Consider the following 17794-nt stretch of genomic DNA (forward strand, 5'->3'; position numbering starts at 1 on the left):
CAATATTTTTTTTGTGCCCACGTTTTTGCCCGCGTTTTCGCTTGTGTTTTCGCCCACGTTAAAATTGTTATCTAAAGTTGGATTCAATGTGACATATTATAAGAGAAAAATATATAAATGAGGAGCGCTGCGTGGGTACTGAAAGTCCAGAAAAAGGTAAAATTATATACGAATTATAACTTGTAAACAGTCTTTCCAAAACGCTTTTATAACAGCGCAATTCCCAAAAAGATGACTAATTGTTTCAGGTACATTTTTTTACTAAGTTTTACCGCGCGCGGCCGGAGTGACTTTTACTGTGAAACCCCGCGCTCCCTCCCGGTCCTCTTCCGCTCCTCCGCCCCGCCTCTTCCGGCTCCTCCCCCTCCTGCTCCGCCTGCCTCTCGTCTCCGCTAGTTTCCCCGCCGGACACACGGAGCCATAGCGCGGCCATGGAGGAGCTGAGCGCGGTGGGAGAGCAGGTCTTCGACGCCGAGTGCATCCTCAACAAGCGCCTGAGAAAAGTACGCAGAGCACGCGCGCCCTTTTACCGAGACACGCGCCTTCCGCCCGGTTAACCGACCACGCTTTTGTGTTGCAGGGGAAGTTGGAGTTCCTGGTGAAGTGGCGCGGGTGGTCGGCCAAGTGAGTAACGAACAATGACCACAACAACAACAGCAGCGGCGACGTAGTGACGCTTGTTGCTTCTTGTTGACACGTAAACCTCCGCGCGTTCGGTTAACCGCGCGGGTTTTTTTACGTGTTTTTCCTGCGTCTTTTGTTCATTTCGATCGTTGGAAGTTTCGCGAACACAATGTTTCCCACGCGCGTCTGACGGTTTTTTATGAATAATATCAACAAATATGTCGAATAGAAATGTGTAGATCCATAAGTGGTCATCGAAAACGTGAATTAAATCAGTGGTTTTGTTTGTATCGTGATTGTTGTTTTAGAGATGCACGGAATTGGAAGAACAGAAAATGTGTTTTGATCATTGTTATCTGGACAATACAGAGTCTAAAACACAAAGACACACACATTAAAACATATTCGCAATATGTTTTAATGTGTGTGTCTTTGTGTTTTAGACTCTGTATTGTCCTAAAACGATAAGTTACACACTTTCTTTCTAAATACTCTCCCCCTAAAAGCCTTTAATCACCACATTTCAACCTTAACTTCATTTAAAAGATGTTTTGAAAGTCTTAAATGTTTGATAGAAATGTTGGTTTGACCAATTCAGTGTTATAATAATCATTTCATTGCAGTACTTTTCCTGTTGTGCACGTAAACACACACCTAAAACCTGTCAAATGTGTAAAATAAGACAACCTTCCTAACTTTAAACTTTACTAAAACGCATGACAATTGAAAACGGTTCCTAAAGATGTGAAACGTCAGTGAAAACGTCGGTTTTGAGCCTCTGCGGCCGCCGTAGTCGTCGCCATATGTTGCGGCGGTGGAAGTAAATTCGATTGGCAACATCTGCTGGCGTTGTGATTACAGTCGTCATTAACTTAGCCAAGGGGCCGACACAATGGGCCCCTGGCTGTGAAGGGCTCCCGCGATGACACGCGTATTAGCATAAATTAGCAAAGTTGTACCAAAAACACGAGACTTTCACCAACTTTATTCATCCGTGAGTGAAAGTTCTCGGATCCGGGACAAAAACTTCACAAAACTTTACTATCTAAAGTCTTTAAAGTAATAAAAATGGAAGCAGACGAGTTAAATAATGTTTATGGTCATAGCATCATGGTGGGCCAAAAGCCCTCAGCGAGAACACTACTATAGGATTTGAGCTGTAGAGGTTAAAAAAAACCTAGCTTTAACCCTAGAGCTCCCCCTGCAGCTCCCTTGTGTAAATACATAGTCCCCTTCTTTCCTTTACCATAATAAGACCGTTTAATCACATACAAAAACATTTAATCTTGCCATATATTAAAAAAAAAGAGCCAGGGTTTCTCAGGAGAGTTGTGACTTGACTTCGGGTCAATGTTCTCCATTCAGACAGCAGGGGGCGTCGACAGACACTCAAACGCCCCGAAAACACGTATTTAACCATCACACCGACTTACAAAGACTTTAATCTTAGTCTAAATGTTAAGTAGTGCTCCTTTACGTGTGTCATTTAGCTATTTTTAACAACATTTTGCATTTTAGTGAAGAGTTTGTTCAGGTTTTCCTGCTTTAGTGTTGTGACATGTGGATAATGTATTCTGCAACGCGTTTCTATCGTACAGAACACATTTTAAGGCAGATATTCAGTTTTCTATAACAATCCGCTGTCGTACGTTGAGAATTTATCGTGAAATCCTTGAGAGCTTGTTTTTGTACTTATCTAAAAACGCAGATAAAGCTCGAGCTGTTTGCATCTGGTTTGTCGAAAACCCGTCGACGACATTCATTTCCTCGATTCCTCAAACCATTACGACGTTTTTTTAAACACCATAATCAGTCGCACTAGAGTATGAAATGTGGTTGCAAGTGTGAAAATAACTAATAAAATAATAATATCACATAAGTCACTCCGGAGTTTAAGTATAAATATAAGTATAAGTCGCACCCCGGCCAAAACTATGAAAAAAGACCAACTTATAGTCTGGAAAATACGATACTTGAAGGCGCAAAGATCTTTCGTTCTCTTTTTTAGTTTGTTTGTGTTGAAAAATGTTAGAGGACTTGACGTTTAATCAAGTCTCACATTTCTTTATATTCAGTCACGCCTTCAGTCCTCGTTCATTGCATTGTTTTGATTGTTTATAGTAGTAGTAGTACTGACAGAATCGACACAACGCGTCTCTATTTGGCTGTAATCTAACTCTTTCTGCCTCCTCGTCCTTTTGTCTGTTGTAGAAGTTTGAGGAGTTCTTTTTGACCCTCTGAGGCCTCTTGTCTTTTGTCCCCGCATGTCGTTCTCGGAGGTAAATTGGATTAGTAACATCTGCCTCTGCGGTAATTACACTTGTGGTGACGGGCCCCGGGAGCGTAAGCAGGTGCTCCAAGAGTCTGAAAAGTACTTAAGTACTTTAAAAAGCTCTCGAAATCACTACAATCTCGCTACACAGATGGAGACGCCGAACAAAGGGCTGTAGTCGAGTAAAGACACGCTCTGTGCCGCGATTGGTGGGCTAAAGGGGCGTGGCCAAAGCCAATTAAACCCGTTTCAAGTGTCTGAAGTGACGTCACGCGCTCGTTGCTGCTGCCATCTTGAGGACAGAAGCGGTATGTTCACTGTGGGCGGTGTCAACAAAAAGACTGAAAACAAGAATTAATTATCTTTTGCCGCGCCCCCAAAGACCCCGTGTGTCCAGAAGTGTGTGACTGTGGTCAGGAGGGACATGTGGACTTAGAGGTCACTCCAGGCTGAGGCGGAGCTGTTTGTGTCGGGTCATTGGCAGCTGGCTAATAAACGTTAGCCTACTCGCAGACTGTGTGTTCAGTGCGTCTTCTGCTTTCTGCTGTGGTGATCGTAAATCCTTTAAAATACCAGAAAAATAATGAGTTGACCAATAAAAAGTTGGAAAAGGACAATTGATGTTTTAATTGTTGGATTCAAAGTGCTCAGAGTTTTAGAGAAGTCTGAACTGCTAAGCTAATGTCTGAGAGCTCTATTATCTTATTTAATAGTTTTGGCCCGGGGTGCGACTTACTAGTTGTATACTTGGGTTAGGGTAACAGACCTAATGTGCAATACCGTCAAATTCATGTGCAATTACTGTCGTACTCGCACGCAATAATGTCATATTCATGTGCTGATAGGGAACTGATGTAAATAAGAGTGTTTATTTTACCATTATTATTAGTATTATTTTGTCTTACGCTAGCTGTTTTTATTTTATCTTTTTATTTTCCCCATCATTCCTTATTGAGAAATGAGGTTTTGTTTATAAGAGTTTTGTTTATAAGAGTTCTTCTATTAACTTATAAGTTTAAAAGACACTCCTGTATCTACCTGCGTTGCTACAACAAAATTTCCCCATGTGTGGACAATAAAGGAATATCTTATATTGTACTTATCTTATACTCTGGAGTGACTTGTATGTGATATTATTTGTTATTTTCACACACGCAACTTATATATATTTTTTCCTCTATTATGCTTTTTTTTTTTTGCTGGTGCGACTTATACTCCGGAAAATACGGTAAACCTGCGCAAACTGAGTCGATTCAGGCGCTGCAGCTGAACAGGAAACAAATGTACATATAACAATTCAAGTTATATGGTTTTTTTATGGCATTTTCTGTGTAAAAAAAAAGTCCAATGTCACATATTTGGGACATTTACATCTGAAAAAGGGACAGAGCAGTTTCAAATGTTGTGGTTTACTGAGAGGATTTTGTATTTCTCATTTAGGTTTTGATTAGACATGATCTGACTGGAAAAAGCACTTAAAAATTCAAAATTTGCCTCTTTTTTTGGACTTACAACTGTAATAAATCAGGCTTGGAATTAAAAATGAACAAATCCTTCTGTACGTTCAGTCAGGATCGTGTTGAATCTAAGATTGTACAGTTTGGTGTTTTTAGGAGCTGTTTTAAGGCTGATCTTTGTGTCTTTTGTGCGAGAAAAATACATTTTATGGAAACTTACAATGTCCCAGAAAAATCTATGCATGAAGTGGATGAAATGAAATACTTTTAGGAGCAGATTGGAGTTTTGTCGGTGCAAACTACCCAAAAAATGACTTTTCTTCTAAAACTAAGACGTTAAATCTACAGTATATTAAATTACAAGCTCCGTTGTCTTAATGAATTGCATATTTTCGCAGCTCGTTTGAAAAGCAAAGGGAGTTTTCACATTCTGGTTCTCTCCGTTATTGAACACCGTAAATCATCTGGAATATGACGGGAACGCTCTGAAGTTCACTTAAAAAAAAACACAAAAAACAAACTCAGACCTACCATTTTGGCCAAATGTCGTTAGTATTTTATTTTTAGATTTGCGATCACGTTTTCATCGATGAAGTTCAGATTCAGGAGCACTAACGCCCGAGTGAAGTTTGTAACGGGTTTGTAGAGGTCAAAAGTACAAGGTCAGACTCATCAAACACTCAGATATTCATAGAATGTGTAATTAGAAGGTAATTGTTACATAGTTGCAGTCTTTTCGAGTTCGATTGTGATACGTTTTACAGCTTTAAAGACGTTAATCACTGTCAAAAAGTTAATAGTCAGAAGAAAAATAATATATAAATAATCACTACAGCGTTTATGTCTGAACAAAGACTTAACTCATAATGAACATGTAGTTTATTAAGCATGATTTAGGCTGGTATTAAATATTTACTAAGCTCGATTTTAAACTGATTCATTAATAAAGTATCTGTTTAGTATGGATAAAGTCTGTTTGTGCTTTATAAATGTAGATTATTATAAATCGTTAACAATAATTAAATTATGTTTTACCTATCAAGTCTACGGAGAATCATTTCCAATAATTGCTTGATTATTTGTTTTAATTTTTGAGCAGAATTTAATGGTAGAAACTATACAAAAAAGTTTAAAATGATCTATTTTTTGATTAGATTTTTTAGATTTTTTAACTCGTAACAAAACGCACTGAACAGAGAAAAAGAAGGGCCGAAAATTAAAATAAAAAAAGTGACGAGACACTTCCTAAAATCTTCATCTTCCATAATCGTACATTTTCACATCACCCCACCCGTATTTTCTGGACTATTAAGTCACACCTTTTTTCATAGTTTTGGCCGGGGTGCGACTTACACTTATATTTATACTTATATACTTTTACTCTGGAGTGACTTATATGTAATTTGTTATCTTCACACTTGCAATCGCAAGTCCGTCTATTATGCATTTTTTGGCTGGTGCGACTTATTCTCCGGAAAATACGGTAACTCTGACTGTGATTGGTTTTCCCCGTTGTCCATGTGTCACTTATAATGTCAGTCTTCCCACTGCCAGAAGTCCAAAGGTCTATTGTGTCCATGGCAGGAGTTCTGAGTCCATAGTTCTGAAATGTATCGACAGTATCAAAGACGGTGGTTTTCCTCCTGGAGCCACAGTTTCTCCAACTCTTTACATTTCCCTGTGAATGATCTGCACTTTGACACTGCTATGAAGAAAAGAGTCACACTTTTCCAACAAAATCCCCTCTAAACATGTGACTTCATGAGGAACAGTTTCCCATTCTCCGTCAGTCAAAACAAAATCACCCTCTTTCCCTTTTATTTTAATACAATCAGCAGTGACCGTCCAAATGGTCAGTTTAGATAATGACGCCGCGACAATTAACCAACTGATTGTGACTAGTCGACTATAAAAAAATAAATAACTGCAGTCGTATTTAAAACGCATGAAAAGACAACGTTATAACAAAGACGGCAGTGTTATTCTGCAGTGTTATTCAACCGAAATGTCAAAAAATAATAGATAACGACTGATTTTTGTCACTTAAACACTATTTGTAAACTTTCTCAATCTAGAAGCCTTCGGTCTGCACATTTTAACTATTTAAAATTAGTTTACAGTGTATTAAAAGTGTGAAACTGAAATTACCGTTTGACCCGTGGACTTGTAAAATACTCTGTTGCCCTGGCCCGGTCTGCTCCGAGCGCCGTGCTCCCCCGGCCCGTTCCCCCTCGGCCCGTTCCCCCGGCTCAAACGCTGACCGCTCCTTTCACTCTCAATCAAACTCATTACCAAAACAAAGGCGCGGCTGCAGCTCTGTGGGCGTCGACGGGGAACGGCTTCTGGCGTGCGGAGAGCGCCGAGGCGGCCGCGCGGATAAACGACCCCTGAATGGGGACCCCCGCTCGCACAAAAGGACCGGGGCCCCCCCTGCTCGCGCACAAAGGACGGGCCCCGGCACCAGCGCGGGCCCCGGCATTGAGGCGGGATTACATGGGCACAATGCGGCGCTCGCAGAGGGGCAGATGTTTAAGGCGGAGACGGAAACGCTACAAACGTGAATGTAATGTGAGCTGGAGGTGGGAGGGGCTGGAGGTGGGAGGGGCTAGAGGGACGTATTATCTGCAAACAGATGTCAGTATGATCAGGTTAATCGATAATTGAAAAGTAATAATCATGACAATTTAAAAGCCAAATTAAGTGTATTTTGTTCACGCTGTCGTCTGAAAAATAGACTTAAATGTAAAGAACTTTATTTATCTGGCGGTTTTTGTCACGTTTTACTTTATTTTGTCTTTCAATAAGTTACATTTGGTAAAACTGGTCACGTGTCGGACCAAAATGAAGGATTTTACAGTTGTTTTGTCTCAATCGTGAAAAATCGATAAAATGTGTTTTTTCTCACATTAATTGTTATAACTGCGACACATGATCCACAAAATTATATCAAAATAGCTGTTTTAAGGATTGGCCAACCAATGGGAATGTTATGTATTAATAGAAAATAGTGCTCTGTTTAATAGTTTAATACTCTCAGACTATTTTGTGTTGACAATTTCTATTTGTCTTAAATATTTACCTGAAAAAGAGTGTTTTTAATTATCATTGTGGCGTCTAAATTGGTATTAAAAATTTTGTTTTCCTTTATTGTCGAAAAATTGTTTATTTTTTAGCTTTTAACCCTGTTCTAACGTTGTTCCTCATCAAAAGCTGCAGTTGTATTTATTTCATTCACACTTTTCATTAAATCACGTTTACGAGCTCCTCTTCTCTGCGCCTCACAAAAGACACTCCGTTTCAAACTTCCCTGATTTGTGGCCACCAGAGTTCTCTTGTGTTTAAGTTTTACACTTTTGTTTAGACACTTGAAGAAGTCAGAATCCAGATTTTCAGGTTTTTACTGAACAAATACTGTAGAAAAGTCGACTGCACAATCGTGTTTCTTTGTATCTACCAACATATTCCCACTAATCATGTATTTAATGAGGCTCAAACACAATTTTAAGGCTAGAAAATGGCACTTATTCTATCCTCCATGTGAAAGAAGCAAACCAAGGGACATTTCCACACTGCAAATTCAAAACTGTTGCTAGCACCAATAGCATTTTGATCTGATGTCGGGTAAATGTTGAACGTGTGTCGAGGTTTTTTGAGTTTTGAACATAACGACCAGATACAAGTCGGTTTGGTTTAACGCTGATTCTTTTGTCTCCGCTTCAGACACAACAGCTGGGAGCCTCAGGAGAACATCCTGGACCCTCGACTCCTGGCGGCGTTCAACAAGAAGTGAGTCAAAGGCGTTTACACTGGACAGACGAGCTGAAAATGTGCCGTTTAGCTTCGTCTTAAAGCTTCAACCGCCGTTATATTCTCCTTTTCTCTGAGCTGAAGCGGCTTTAAACCGTCTTCAAACATGTTCTAAATGTTGGTTGTGTTTTCAGGGAGCATGAGAAGGAGCTGCTGCTGAGGAACCGAGGCAAGAGACCCCGAGGACGGCCACGGAAAATACTCGTAAGTTTGTTCAAAGCGTTTAAGAGTGTCAGCGCCGCCGGCCCAAGGTTTTCAAACGAATCCAGATCGTTCAGAGCGACACCGGAAGCCTCTCTCACCCTCTTGGGCGTCGGGTCTGCCACTTCCTGGTTCTGATCCTCAAGCAGGTGTTTCAACTGGAGATCGACAAAACCGCAAGGAACTCGAATGAACTCGCTGTTAGGATGAGTCAGAGAGTTCACCACAGAAACTGACTGGAGTAACTGTCGAGACACCTGCGAGATGCGACTGCTGCAGTTTGAAAGACTTTATACACAGTGATAGAGGACCATTTACGATGCGTTTGCCCCGTTTTCAGTCGTACTCGTTCTGTAACAACAACTCTTTTACACAATACCGTACTTTTCGGCCGATACAGCGCTGAATAAAAGCCGCGCGCATGAAATTTACTGTAAAGAATGTACTTAAAAGGTTTTTCCACATAAATATGGTCCATGGTCATGATGCACATGTCGTCTTTAGACCCGTGAGTCGGATCTGGCAGAGAACGTTTTAATTTCGCCGTGTATCACATGTATACGCGCTCCGTGTGTCTTTGTGTTCAGCTGCGTCTAGAGTCACTTCCTCATTAGACTCATTTCTCCTGAATATGAGTCTGATTGTGATAAAACGCACCGCGTTTGAAGCTTAAACTATAGAAAACACGATGTAGCCATTTGACAGAGCTTCCACTGACGTCTTCTTCTGTGTGTCAAATGGGTGCGCTTCCTGCTAGAGGGCCCCCTGCTGGCCGTTTGTCGGTAAAAATCTTGACGCACTGTTAAGATGACCGCAGGGTTCAAAGCGTGAGAAAAAAAAGTAGTGTCTTAGAGTCTGAAAAGTACGGCAAACCGGGACTAAACCAGGTTTAGCGTGTATTTAACGTCTAGAGTTTGATGAAGTCAGGAGGGTGTGGCCTTTACAACTATTTGGGAGATTCACTGTTTTTTAATGTTCGAAATATGCAAATGTTTGATCCACAACCTACATATTTTGGGATTGGCTCCTCAAACTTATCCTCTGACGACGATCACGTCTTTGGAGCTGAATGTTGGCAACATGTTCTGAAGCTTTGTTTATTTACACAGACAGAAGTCGTGAACCAGTTACTAGAGATCTGATCCGTAAACCCGGCCCACAAACTCTACGTCACCGTTTGTCTTTGTCGTTTCAGGAGAACCTTCCAGAACCCCTAAAGTCCAGCAGCTCGTCCGGCTCCGGCTCGGGTTCCTCCTCCTCCTCGGACTCCTCCTCCTCGTGCTCCTCCTCTTCCTCCTCCGAAGACGAGGACGAGCCGGACCTGAACCAGCCGCAGCCGGCGATCCGGACCCTGCACCCGGTCCCGCAGAAGAAGGCCCAGATCGTCATGGCCAAGCCGGAGCCGCCCAGGAAGCGCGGGCGAAAACCCATGCCGCCCGAGCTCAAGGAGTACCACAACAAGGCCAAGCGACCGCTCAAGGAGTTGGACGTGCCGGGCGCCATCAAGAAGCCCGTCCACCCGGCGAGCTTCACCTTCATGGGGTTTCACCGCAACATCAGCAGTTTGAACAGGAGCCCGGTCGCGCCGAGCGTCGGCAAGTCCGGCCAGGCGCAGAGCAACCTAGCGGCTAACAAAGCTAGCCAAAACAAAAGCGACGCTAAGCTGAGCGGGGCCGGCGCCAGCGGCCTGGATTTGAAAACGCCGGCAGCCGTCAAGTCGAAAGGAGTCGCCGCGCTGAATTTGAACACGACGAAGCATCATGGGACGACGCAGCACACGCTCAGTCCGCCCAACGCCGCCAAGAAATCGCCAACAAGCATCGCGAGCGCGCAAAGGACACCCAACGCGAAGGCCGTGTGCGCGCCGCCGTCCAAGAGCGGCGGCCACGGCTCGAGCCAGCAGCCGCTAAATCTGCAAAACGCTAAAACGAAAGATACGCACGTGAACGGCGTCATGCAGACGTCGGGGCTCAAGAGTGCGGCCGCACCCGTCCGGAAACCGCAAAGTCAAGAATACATGTCGCCCAAAAGCCCCGGGACGCCGCTGCAGAATCGCCAGGAGAAGGCAAAGGAGCTGGCGGAAATGAAGAGGAGCGCCGTGCACAAAGCCAACGGCGAGGTGTCCAAGGACGGCAAAAAGGTGAACGAGCTGAGCGCCGGCGAAGAGGCCGGGAGCACCTCGGAGTCTGACACGGATTTTGGAGCTCAGATTGTGACGGGCAACGACTGGAAGCCGCCCAGAAGTCTGATCGAGCACGTGTTTGTCACCGACGTCACGGCCAACCTGGTGACTGTGACGGTGAAGGAGTCGCCGACCAGCGTGGGCTTTTTCAGCATCCGAAACTACTGAGTCGGGACAGTCGACGCCGCGAAGGAGGAAAGGGACACGCCCCCTTTAAAATGACTTTGAATCAGAATAACAGGCTTTTGTTTGAGCAGCGTGTAGAGCAAAACGTGTCATTGTTAACATCAGGCAAGGCTAGCGGTTAGCTCACTGTTGGCTCTCTGTTGGCCCACTGTTAGCCCACTGTTAGCTCACTGTTGGCTCTCTGTTGGCCCACTGTTGGCCCACTGTTAGCCCACTGTTAGCTCACTGTTAGCTCACTGTTGGCTCTCTGTTGGCTCACTGTTAGCTCACCTTTATCTTCCCTGTGTTGCTCTGAAATGATGAAATATTGACGTGTTACTGAGGTGAATGTCACTGACCACATGTTACAGACTTTACACACGAGGAGGACCTTTTGTCTGATGGGCGTGGTCTGATGGGCGTTGTCTGCCGTGGGGAAACTCAAACGCAGCTGTTTCTCTCTTCTACTACATTTCTTGGTGAATTAAGTCCATTTCAAGCACAACTAAAGTCGAGTCACAGTTGAGTTTAATGGAAATCCTTGACCTCGTGTGACCTCAAAAGTGATCGGTTCTGTACATGTAAAATACCGGCACTAGCATTGCGGCGGCATTTTAGCCCCGCAGCAAATGTTATCGTTTTTGGATAAACCTCGTGCTGGGTCTGGAGGACCCACAGGCGCCTGGAAAAGTTGTTGTTTTATGTTTGTTTTTGTTGGTTTATGGTTAAAAATATAAACGGTAAAAGAAAAAGTTTTAACCCGCGCGCACTTTCTGAGGGAAGCACAAGGGCTAACTACAAATGTGGGCTATCAATGCTAATGCTAATTTCATCCACAAACTGAAATAAGTATCGATGCTGATGCTAATTTCTGTATCAAACAGGAATAAGTATCGATGCTAATGCTAATTTCTGTATCAAACAGGAATAAGTATCGATGCTAATGCTAATTTCTGTATCAAACAGGAATAAGTATTGATGCTAATGATAATTTGGGCCACAAACTGAAATAAGTATTGATGCTAATGCTAATTTGGGCCACAAACTGAAATAAGTATTGACGCTAATGCTAATTTTGTAATAACTTATATAAAAACCACTGGGGGAGTCATGATTATGTCATTTTGAAGTGATAAACATGTTTTCGGTTACGTTCGCTCCACATTATTATTCGAGACAGATTCTGATTTAAAGTCATGTGACGCGGTGTGACATCGCTCCACATTTACAGCGTCACGAGCCGACGGAGGGAAAACGACTTTGCGCTTCTTTTAGTAAAACCGTTTCTTAGCTAAAGTAATTTTATTTATTTGTTTTTATTGACATGTGTTTATGGCGCCGAGATCTCAAAAGTGAAATTATAATAAATCGTCTGTATTTAGAAGGAAGAGAACAAACGCTGCTGTAGATTGAAGACGGCTCCAGTGTTCCAGGGCCCGGTTGTCATGGGTATTTGGATAATCGATTGTTATGATTTTTAGGGCCAAGTATCTTTATGTATGTGAGTCAAACTACAACTGACTATGAATGCAGAAAAAAGAACTGAAGCTCTGTATCTATGTTTAAAGATGAGTAATTATGTGAATCGTGAGTTAACTCTGCATTTTTACATAGAAATACCCCAAAAATACAATAAAATCAGCTATATTACGCCATAACTTCTCACACTCATCTATATTTTAGGGATTTAAATGGTATCGACTTAAGACCCACCGCCCTTATGTTTATTCAGGTCACTATAAAAGAAGAACTAAAACACAATTTTACAAGCAAAATATCTTAATTCAATTTATTGTCTGAAAGTGTTTTTTTTTGTCCGTTTGTCATAACTTTATTTTGTCATTCACATAGTTATATTTCATAAAGTTGGTCACAAACTTGACAAATATTAAATGAAACTGAAAGATTTCATTGTTAATCGTGAAGAACCGTTAAAATCGTGATGTTTATTTCTCACATTAATCGTAACGTTCTGAATCGTTTGAACGTTTGAGGCAGAAAAAAACTGAATATTTACTGTTTAAAAAGCTCTTCTGGGACATTCACATATATAAATGGTTTAAGTGACTTTATTATATTCTTCTCGTCTTGTTTTTGTCGTGGATCATCTCAACTTTGTATTTTTAGAGCGACTTTTATGTTGTAATCCTCAGTTTAGCTACCTCCATGTGTTCTTATTACGACTGAAACAAACTATCTTCTGCACAAGGTTTATACTGACAAACTGCTGTATTTCATGTCACGTCCTGAACATTTCCCGTCTCGTTCTGAACATTTCCCGTCTCATTCGCTCGTTTATCGTGTCAGATTCTGGTTCGTTTCCAAAGTGCAGAGCTTGATATTTTTGTAAACCTCGTTCTTCTCGACACAAAATATAAACTGCATATTTTTGGAGATCTGTCAATAAATATGTTTGATACACAATCTGAAATGTTGTGGGTTTTACTTGAGTTTATTTATGAACCTTTATTTTATTTCAAGCTCATCGAGATTGAGCTCTTTTCCTTTTGCAGCAGCTTCACGTTTAAGAAGATAAAAAAACATTTAAAACACATTTTTCTAGGATTTTATCTTTATTTTGATTTTGAAAAATCGAGCAAATTCCTCTGCGCGAGACCAGCTCGCCAAAATCAAATGTGATGTAAGAGTTCCAAGCTGTGGGAGCAGCTTGGGAGTGGGCGGTCCTGACACGAGCAGGCCCGGAATGACCTCTGACCTCTGCTCCAGGAACATCGCCACAAATGACTTATTAATTATGAGCGTTTAGGACACGATTATGATGATTCCCACTGGACCGGGACAATAAACGAGAATATTCATAATGTGTAATTAAAGAATGTTATAAAGATGAGTTATTTCTGTTATCGCTGTCACAAATGTACAGAAATATAGACAGAAGTTACAGTAAAGACAACTGGAGTTCGACTCGGCAGCTCTGAGTTTCAAGAGTACATTTCTCATTCTTAAAAAGGTTTGAAAGCTCAGATTATTATTTAAGACAGTTTTGTGAGTGTTCTCACCTTTAAGCTGCTCAAAGATGTGGCAACTAATAAAACCGCTAAGTTATTAAAATACTTCCTCAAATGTTTTCAAAGCGTTTTGATCTTCAACCTCTTCCAATGTATTGAAATGTTTGTGGGAGAAATGAAGGTGAACATTTACTTCCAGAACATCCAACATCACAGCACGAAATGACTCAGAAAAATAAAGATAATTACTTTTTGCTCGAGTGTTACTCTTGTGCATGTTCAACTTCTGCCGCTAGATGGAGCTGTAAGTCTGTGTCAGCATCAACATGAAGCGTCAAGTCAAACTGACTGAAGCTAAAGGCTAAAGGCTAACACCATGGGCTAACACACGTTAGCTTCAATATAACACACAGGTGAGTTCAGTTTGTGCTGTTATTGGAACATGGTTTATCACATGTAATGTATGTTAGCATTAGCATTAGCTTAGCGACAAATTGTCACAAGTGACTAAAGGAACATGTGACTAAAGGTCTGAACATGTGACTAAAGGTCTGAACACGTGACTAAAGGTCTGAACACATGACTAAAGGTCTGAACACGTGACTTAAGGTCTGAACACGTGACTAAAGGTCTGGACACGTGACTAAAGGTCTGAACACATGACTAAAGGTCTGAACATGTGACTAAAGGTCTGAACACATGACTAAAGGTCTGAACACGTGACTTAAGGTCTGAACACGTGACTAAAGGTCTGGACACGTGACTAAAGGTCTGAACACGTGACTAAAGGTCTGAACATGTGACTAAAGGTCTGAACACATGACTAAAGGTCTGAACATGTGACTAAAGGTCTGAACACGTGACTAAAGGTCTGAACACATGACTAAAGGTCTGAACACGTGACTAAAGGTCTGAATACATGACTAAAGGTCTGAACACGTGACTAAAGGTCTGAACATGTGACTAAAGTTCTGAACATGTGACTAAAGGTCTGAACACGTGACTAAAGGTCTGAACACGTGACTAAAGGTCTGAACACATGACTAAAGGTCTGAACACGTGACTAAAGGTCTGAACACATGACTAAAGGTCTGAACACATGACTAAAGGTCTGAACACATGACTTAAGGTCTGAACACGTGACTAAAGGTCTGAACACATGACTAAAGGTCTGAACACGTGACTAAAGGTCTGAACACGCTGTTGGGATTATCACTCTGGAACTCTCTTTGTCTTATTAAAGTTACTATGTTTTTTACAATTCTCTAATGTTAAGATAAGATAAGATATTCCTTTATTGTCCACACATGGGGAAATTTCGATGTTGCAACGTGTTTGCTGGGTAATTTCCGACTGTGATTCCAATTCCAAACAGGAAGTTAAATTATAAACCGAAAAAATGTGCTTTTCTGTGACAAAATTGTAATAATTTTGAACACAATTCTAAATATATTTAGGGGGCACTGCTTAGACTGAATGGAGCTCTGCGTTTTTAATGTCCATCAGGATTGGGCCGTTCTGATGGCATCGCGGCCACTCGCTCAGTCACGTCGCGGTCAGATGTGGAGATGTGTGTTCTGACCACCGCCGGTGGCCCACGGGCCTGATCCGGACCAGTTTAGACCTGGAACCGGGCCACGGCAGCAGGATCCTCCCACCGAATGTTTAAATGATTAAAGAGGAACAGCACGACGGCTGAAGGGGGGCCCCGAGCTCGAGGGGGCTCTGGACGCGCTTTAATGAAGACGATACCGGGCATTTGACCCATAGTTCTTCCTTTTGTGTTTATGTATATATTGACAAGAATATCAAGCGCAGAACGCGACTAAAGAGCGAGAGAGTCACGTTTAAATGGAAATAAAAGTCACATTTGCTACAAAGTCTGTCCAACCATTCCATTTGCCTGATGTCTGTTCCTGTCTCAGTCCATGGACTTTTTTCCTGATGCCAAAAGTACATTCTAAAAGTACGTTCAAAAGTATCTATGTATTGTGTCCGTGGCAGGAGTTTTGAGGCCCAAGTCCATTGTGTGTCCAGAGTTCCTGGACAGAAACATGGTGATGGGGCCACTTTTGTCACCTCGGTGGCCCAAAGGCGGCCCTAGGGCCAAAGGCGGCCCCAGGGGCAGCTTTGCGAATACATACATTTGAATAATGGGGATTTTACACGTTGATATTTGGTCAATAACATGAGACCAGCGCCCCCTGGAGGAAACGTGGAGAGCTTGCCCACGCTGGGAGACTCGGCCCACGCTGGCAGACCCGGCCCACACTGATAGACTCGGCCCACGCTGGCAGACCCGGCCCACACTGACAGACTCGACCCACACTGGCAGACCCGGCCCACACTGGGAGACTCGGCCCACGCTGGCAGACCCGGCCCACACTGGTAGACTCGGCCCACGCTGGCAGACCCGGCCCACACTGACAGACCGGGCCCACACTGGGAGACTCGGCCCACGCTGGCAGACCCGGCCCACACACCGCTTATCAACACTGGCCCAAATCCCTCCCAAAGCTCCATCATTTACACAGATCCCGTAAGCGCTGTGTCTCCCAAAAATAACCCTGTGTAAACGGGCCGGCCGCTGCTGCTGGGATTTGTAAACAGGGCCGCAGTGTGGCAGAGTAATCCACCGTCCGGACCCCCCTCCGGACCCCCCGCCGAGCCGCCGAGCCCAGGCCAAACGTTCACACCTCGAGTCACAAACACTTCCTTCGTTTTTCTGTCCATCCTTTGAAAATATCCTTCCTCCGTTACTCGTACTTCTCCCAAATACTTGTTCTACTTTTACTGTAGTTCACCCTGGAGAGACAAAGAGACCACGAGAATGGACTGTTTAGCAAGCTTTATTTGCGAGTTATTTGGCGCTCAGACCCCGGCGGAAGACGTTGCAATCATGGGCACTCCATGATCTATTTGTATTAGATGTCTCCCCCGGAGTCTGGAGACTGGTGGTGGTAGATGTGAAGAGGAGGTAGAGGATGAGGGGAATGTAGAGGAGGAGCTGGGGAGGTGGTGGGTCGCAGTACGGTTTGAGCGGCCGAGCCATCTGCCTGAGGGCTTAAATGTGGCCGCCTTGTGCCGATTGGGAGCAGGGAGGAGTCACTGAGAGCGTTGATTGGGGATGAGCAGCAGGTGCGGGGGCCATGGTACAGACGTCCCCTGTCCTTTCACCCTACTTCTTTGGCCAGGAAAAACTGCATAACCTCTTTGGGATAAGCGCAGAGTCCATGGTGAAGGAGGGATCTGACTCTCACAGACGGACAGGCGGGCACCCGCTTGAGTGCGATGATGGTGCTGGGGAGAGGGGTCCTTCCATGGTGGCCTTGATGTAGAAGGATGGAGTTAGGTCTTCCAGGCTGAATTTACGCAGGCTTCATTTGTGTTTTGCCTTGTTCCATCCTTCAGTATTCCTGTAGGAAAATGTACTTTGAAGGAGAAAAGTGTCGATCAAATCCTTTCGGCGGCTTAGATTTGAACATTGTCGGAGTCGAACCTGTTTCACAAAAAAGCTGTTCTCTGCATTTGACCCATCTCTGGACTCATCTCCAGATCTGGACCATCGCTTTTGTTTAGACGCATGAAGAATGGGAAAATGTGTTTACTTTACAACGGAAGATCACAAAGGATTCTGTTTCAAAGTCTCATTACTCACAGGGAACACTCACAGGGAACACAGACTGTTGGAGAGACTGTTGCAGGAGACTGTTGGAGAGACTGTTGCAGGAGACTGTTGGAGAGACTGTGGCAGGAGACTGTGGCAGGAGACTGTGGCAGAAGACTGTGGCAGGAGACTGTGGTAGAAGACTGTTGGAGAGACTGTGGCAGGAGACTGTTGGAGAGACTGTGGCATTAGACTGTTGGAGAGACTGTGGCAGGATACTGTTGGAGAGACTGTGGCAGGAGACTGTGGCAGAGAGACTGTGGCAGGAGACTGGCAGGAGACTGTTGGAGAGACTGTGGCAGGAGACTGCGGTAGAAGACTGTTGGAGAGACTGTGGCAGGAGATTGTGGCAGGAGACTGTTGGAGAGACTGTGGCAGGAGACTGTTGGAGAGACTGTGACAGGAGACTGTTGGAGAGACTGTGGCAGAAGACTGTTGGAGAGACTGTGG

General features: G+C 43.4%; 1 protein-coding gene across 1 annotated transcript; it reads left to right on the forward strand.

Moving 5' to 3' along the window:
* Positions 1 to 388: 388 nt before the first annotated feature.
* Positions 389 to 13120, forward strand: cbx2 (chromobox homolog 2 (Drosophila Pc class)). The gene is made up of 5 exons (XM_072442666.1): positions 389 to 503; positions 581 to 624; positions 8074 to 8139; positions 8295 to 8364; positions 9557 to 13120. Exons 1-5 carry the CDS (start codon positions 432 to 434, stop codon positions 10709 to 10711), a joined length of 1407 nt encoding a protein of 468 aa, XP_072298767.1. The 5' UTR covers positions 389 to 431; the 3' UTR covers positions 10712 to 13120.
* Positions 13121 to 17794: the final 4674 nt, after the last annotated feature.

The sequence above is a fragment of the Eucyclogobius newberryi genome, unplaced genomic scaffold, assembly GCF_026437365.1.
Source record: "Eucyclogobius newberryi isolate DKJ021-1_F unplaced genomic scaffold, fEucNew1.0.hap1 SCAF_13, whole genome shotgun sequence".
Classification (NCBI taxonomy): Eukaryota; Metazoa; Chordata; class Actinopteri; order Gobiiformes; family Gobiidae; genus Eucyclogobius; species Eucyclogobius newberryi.

Excerpts from the sequence above, each read along its gene's own strand:
- cbx2 (XM_072442666.1), top strand. The coding sequence starts at position 432 with ATGGAGGAGCTGAGCGCGGTGGGAGAGCAGGTCTTCGACGCCGAGTGC. Across the intron at positions 504-580 it reads TCAACAAGCGCCTGAGAAAA|GGGAAGTTGGAGTTCCTGGT; the intron begins GTACGCAGAGCA and ends TTTGTGTTGCAG. Across the intron at positions 8,365-9,556 it reads GACGGCCACGGAAAATACTC|GAGAACCTTCCAGAACCCCT; the intron begins GTAAGTTTGTTC and ends TTGTCGTTTCAG.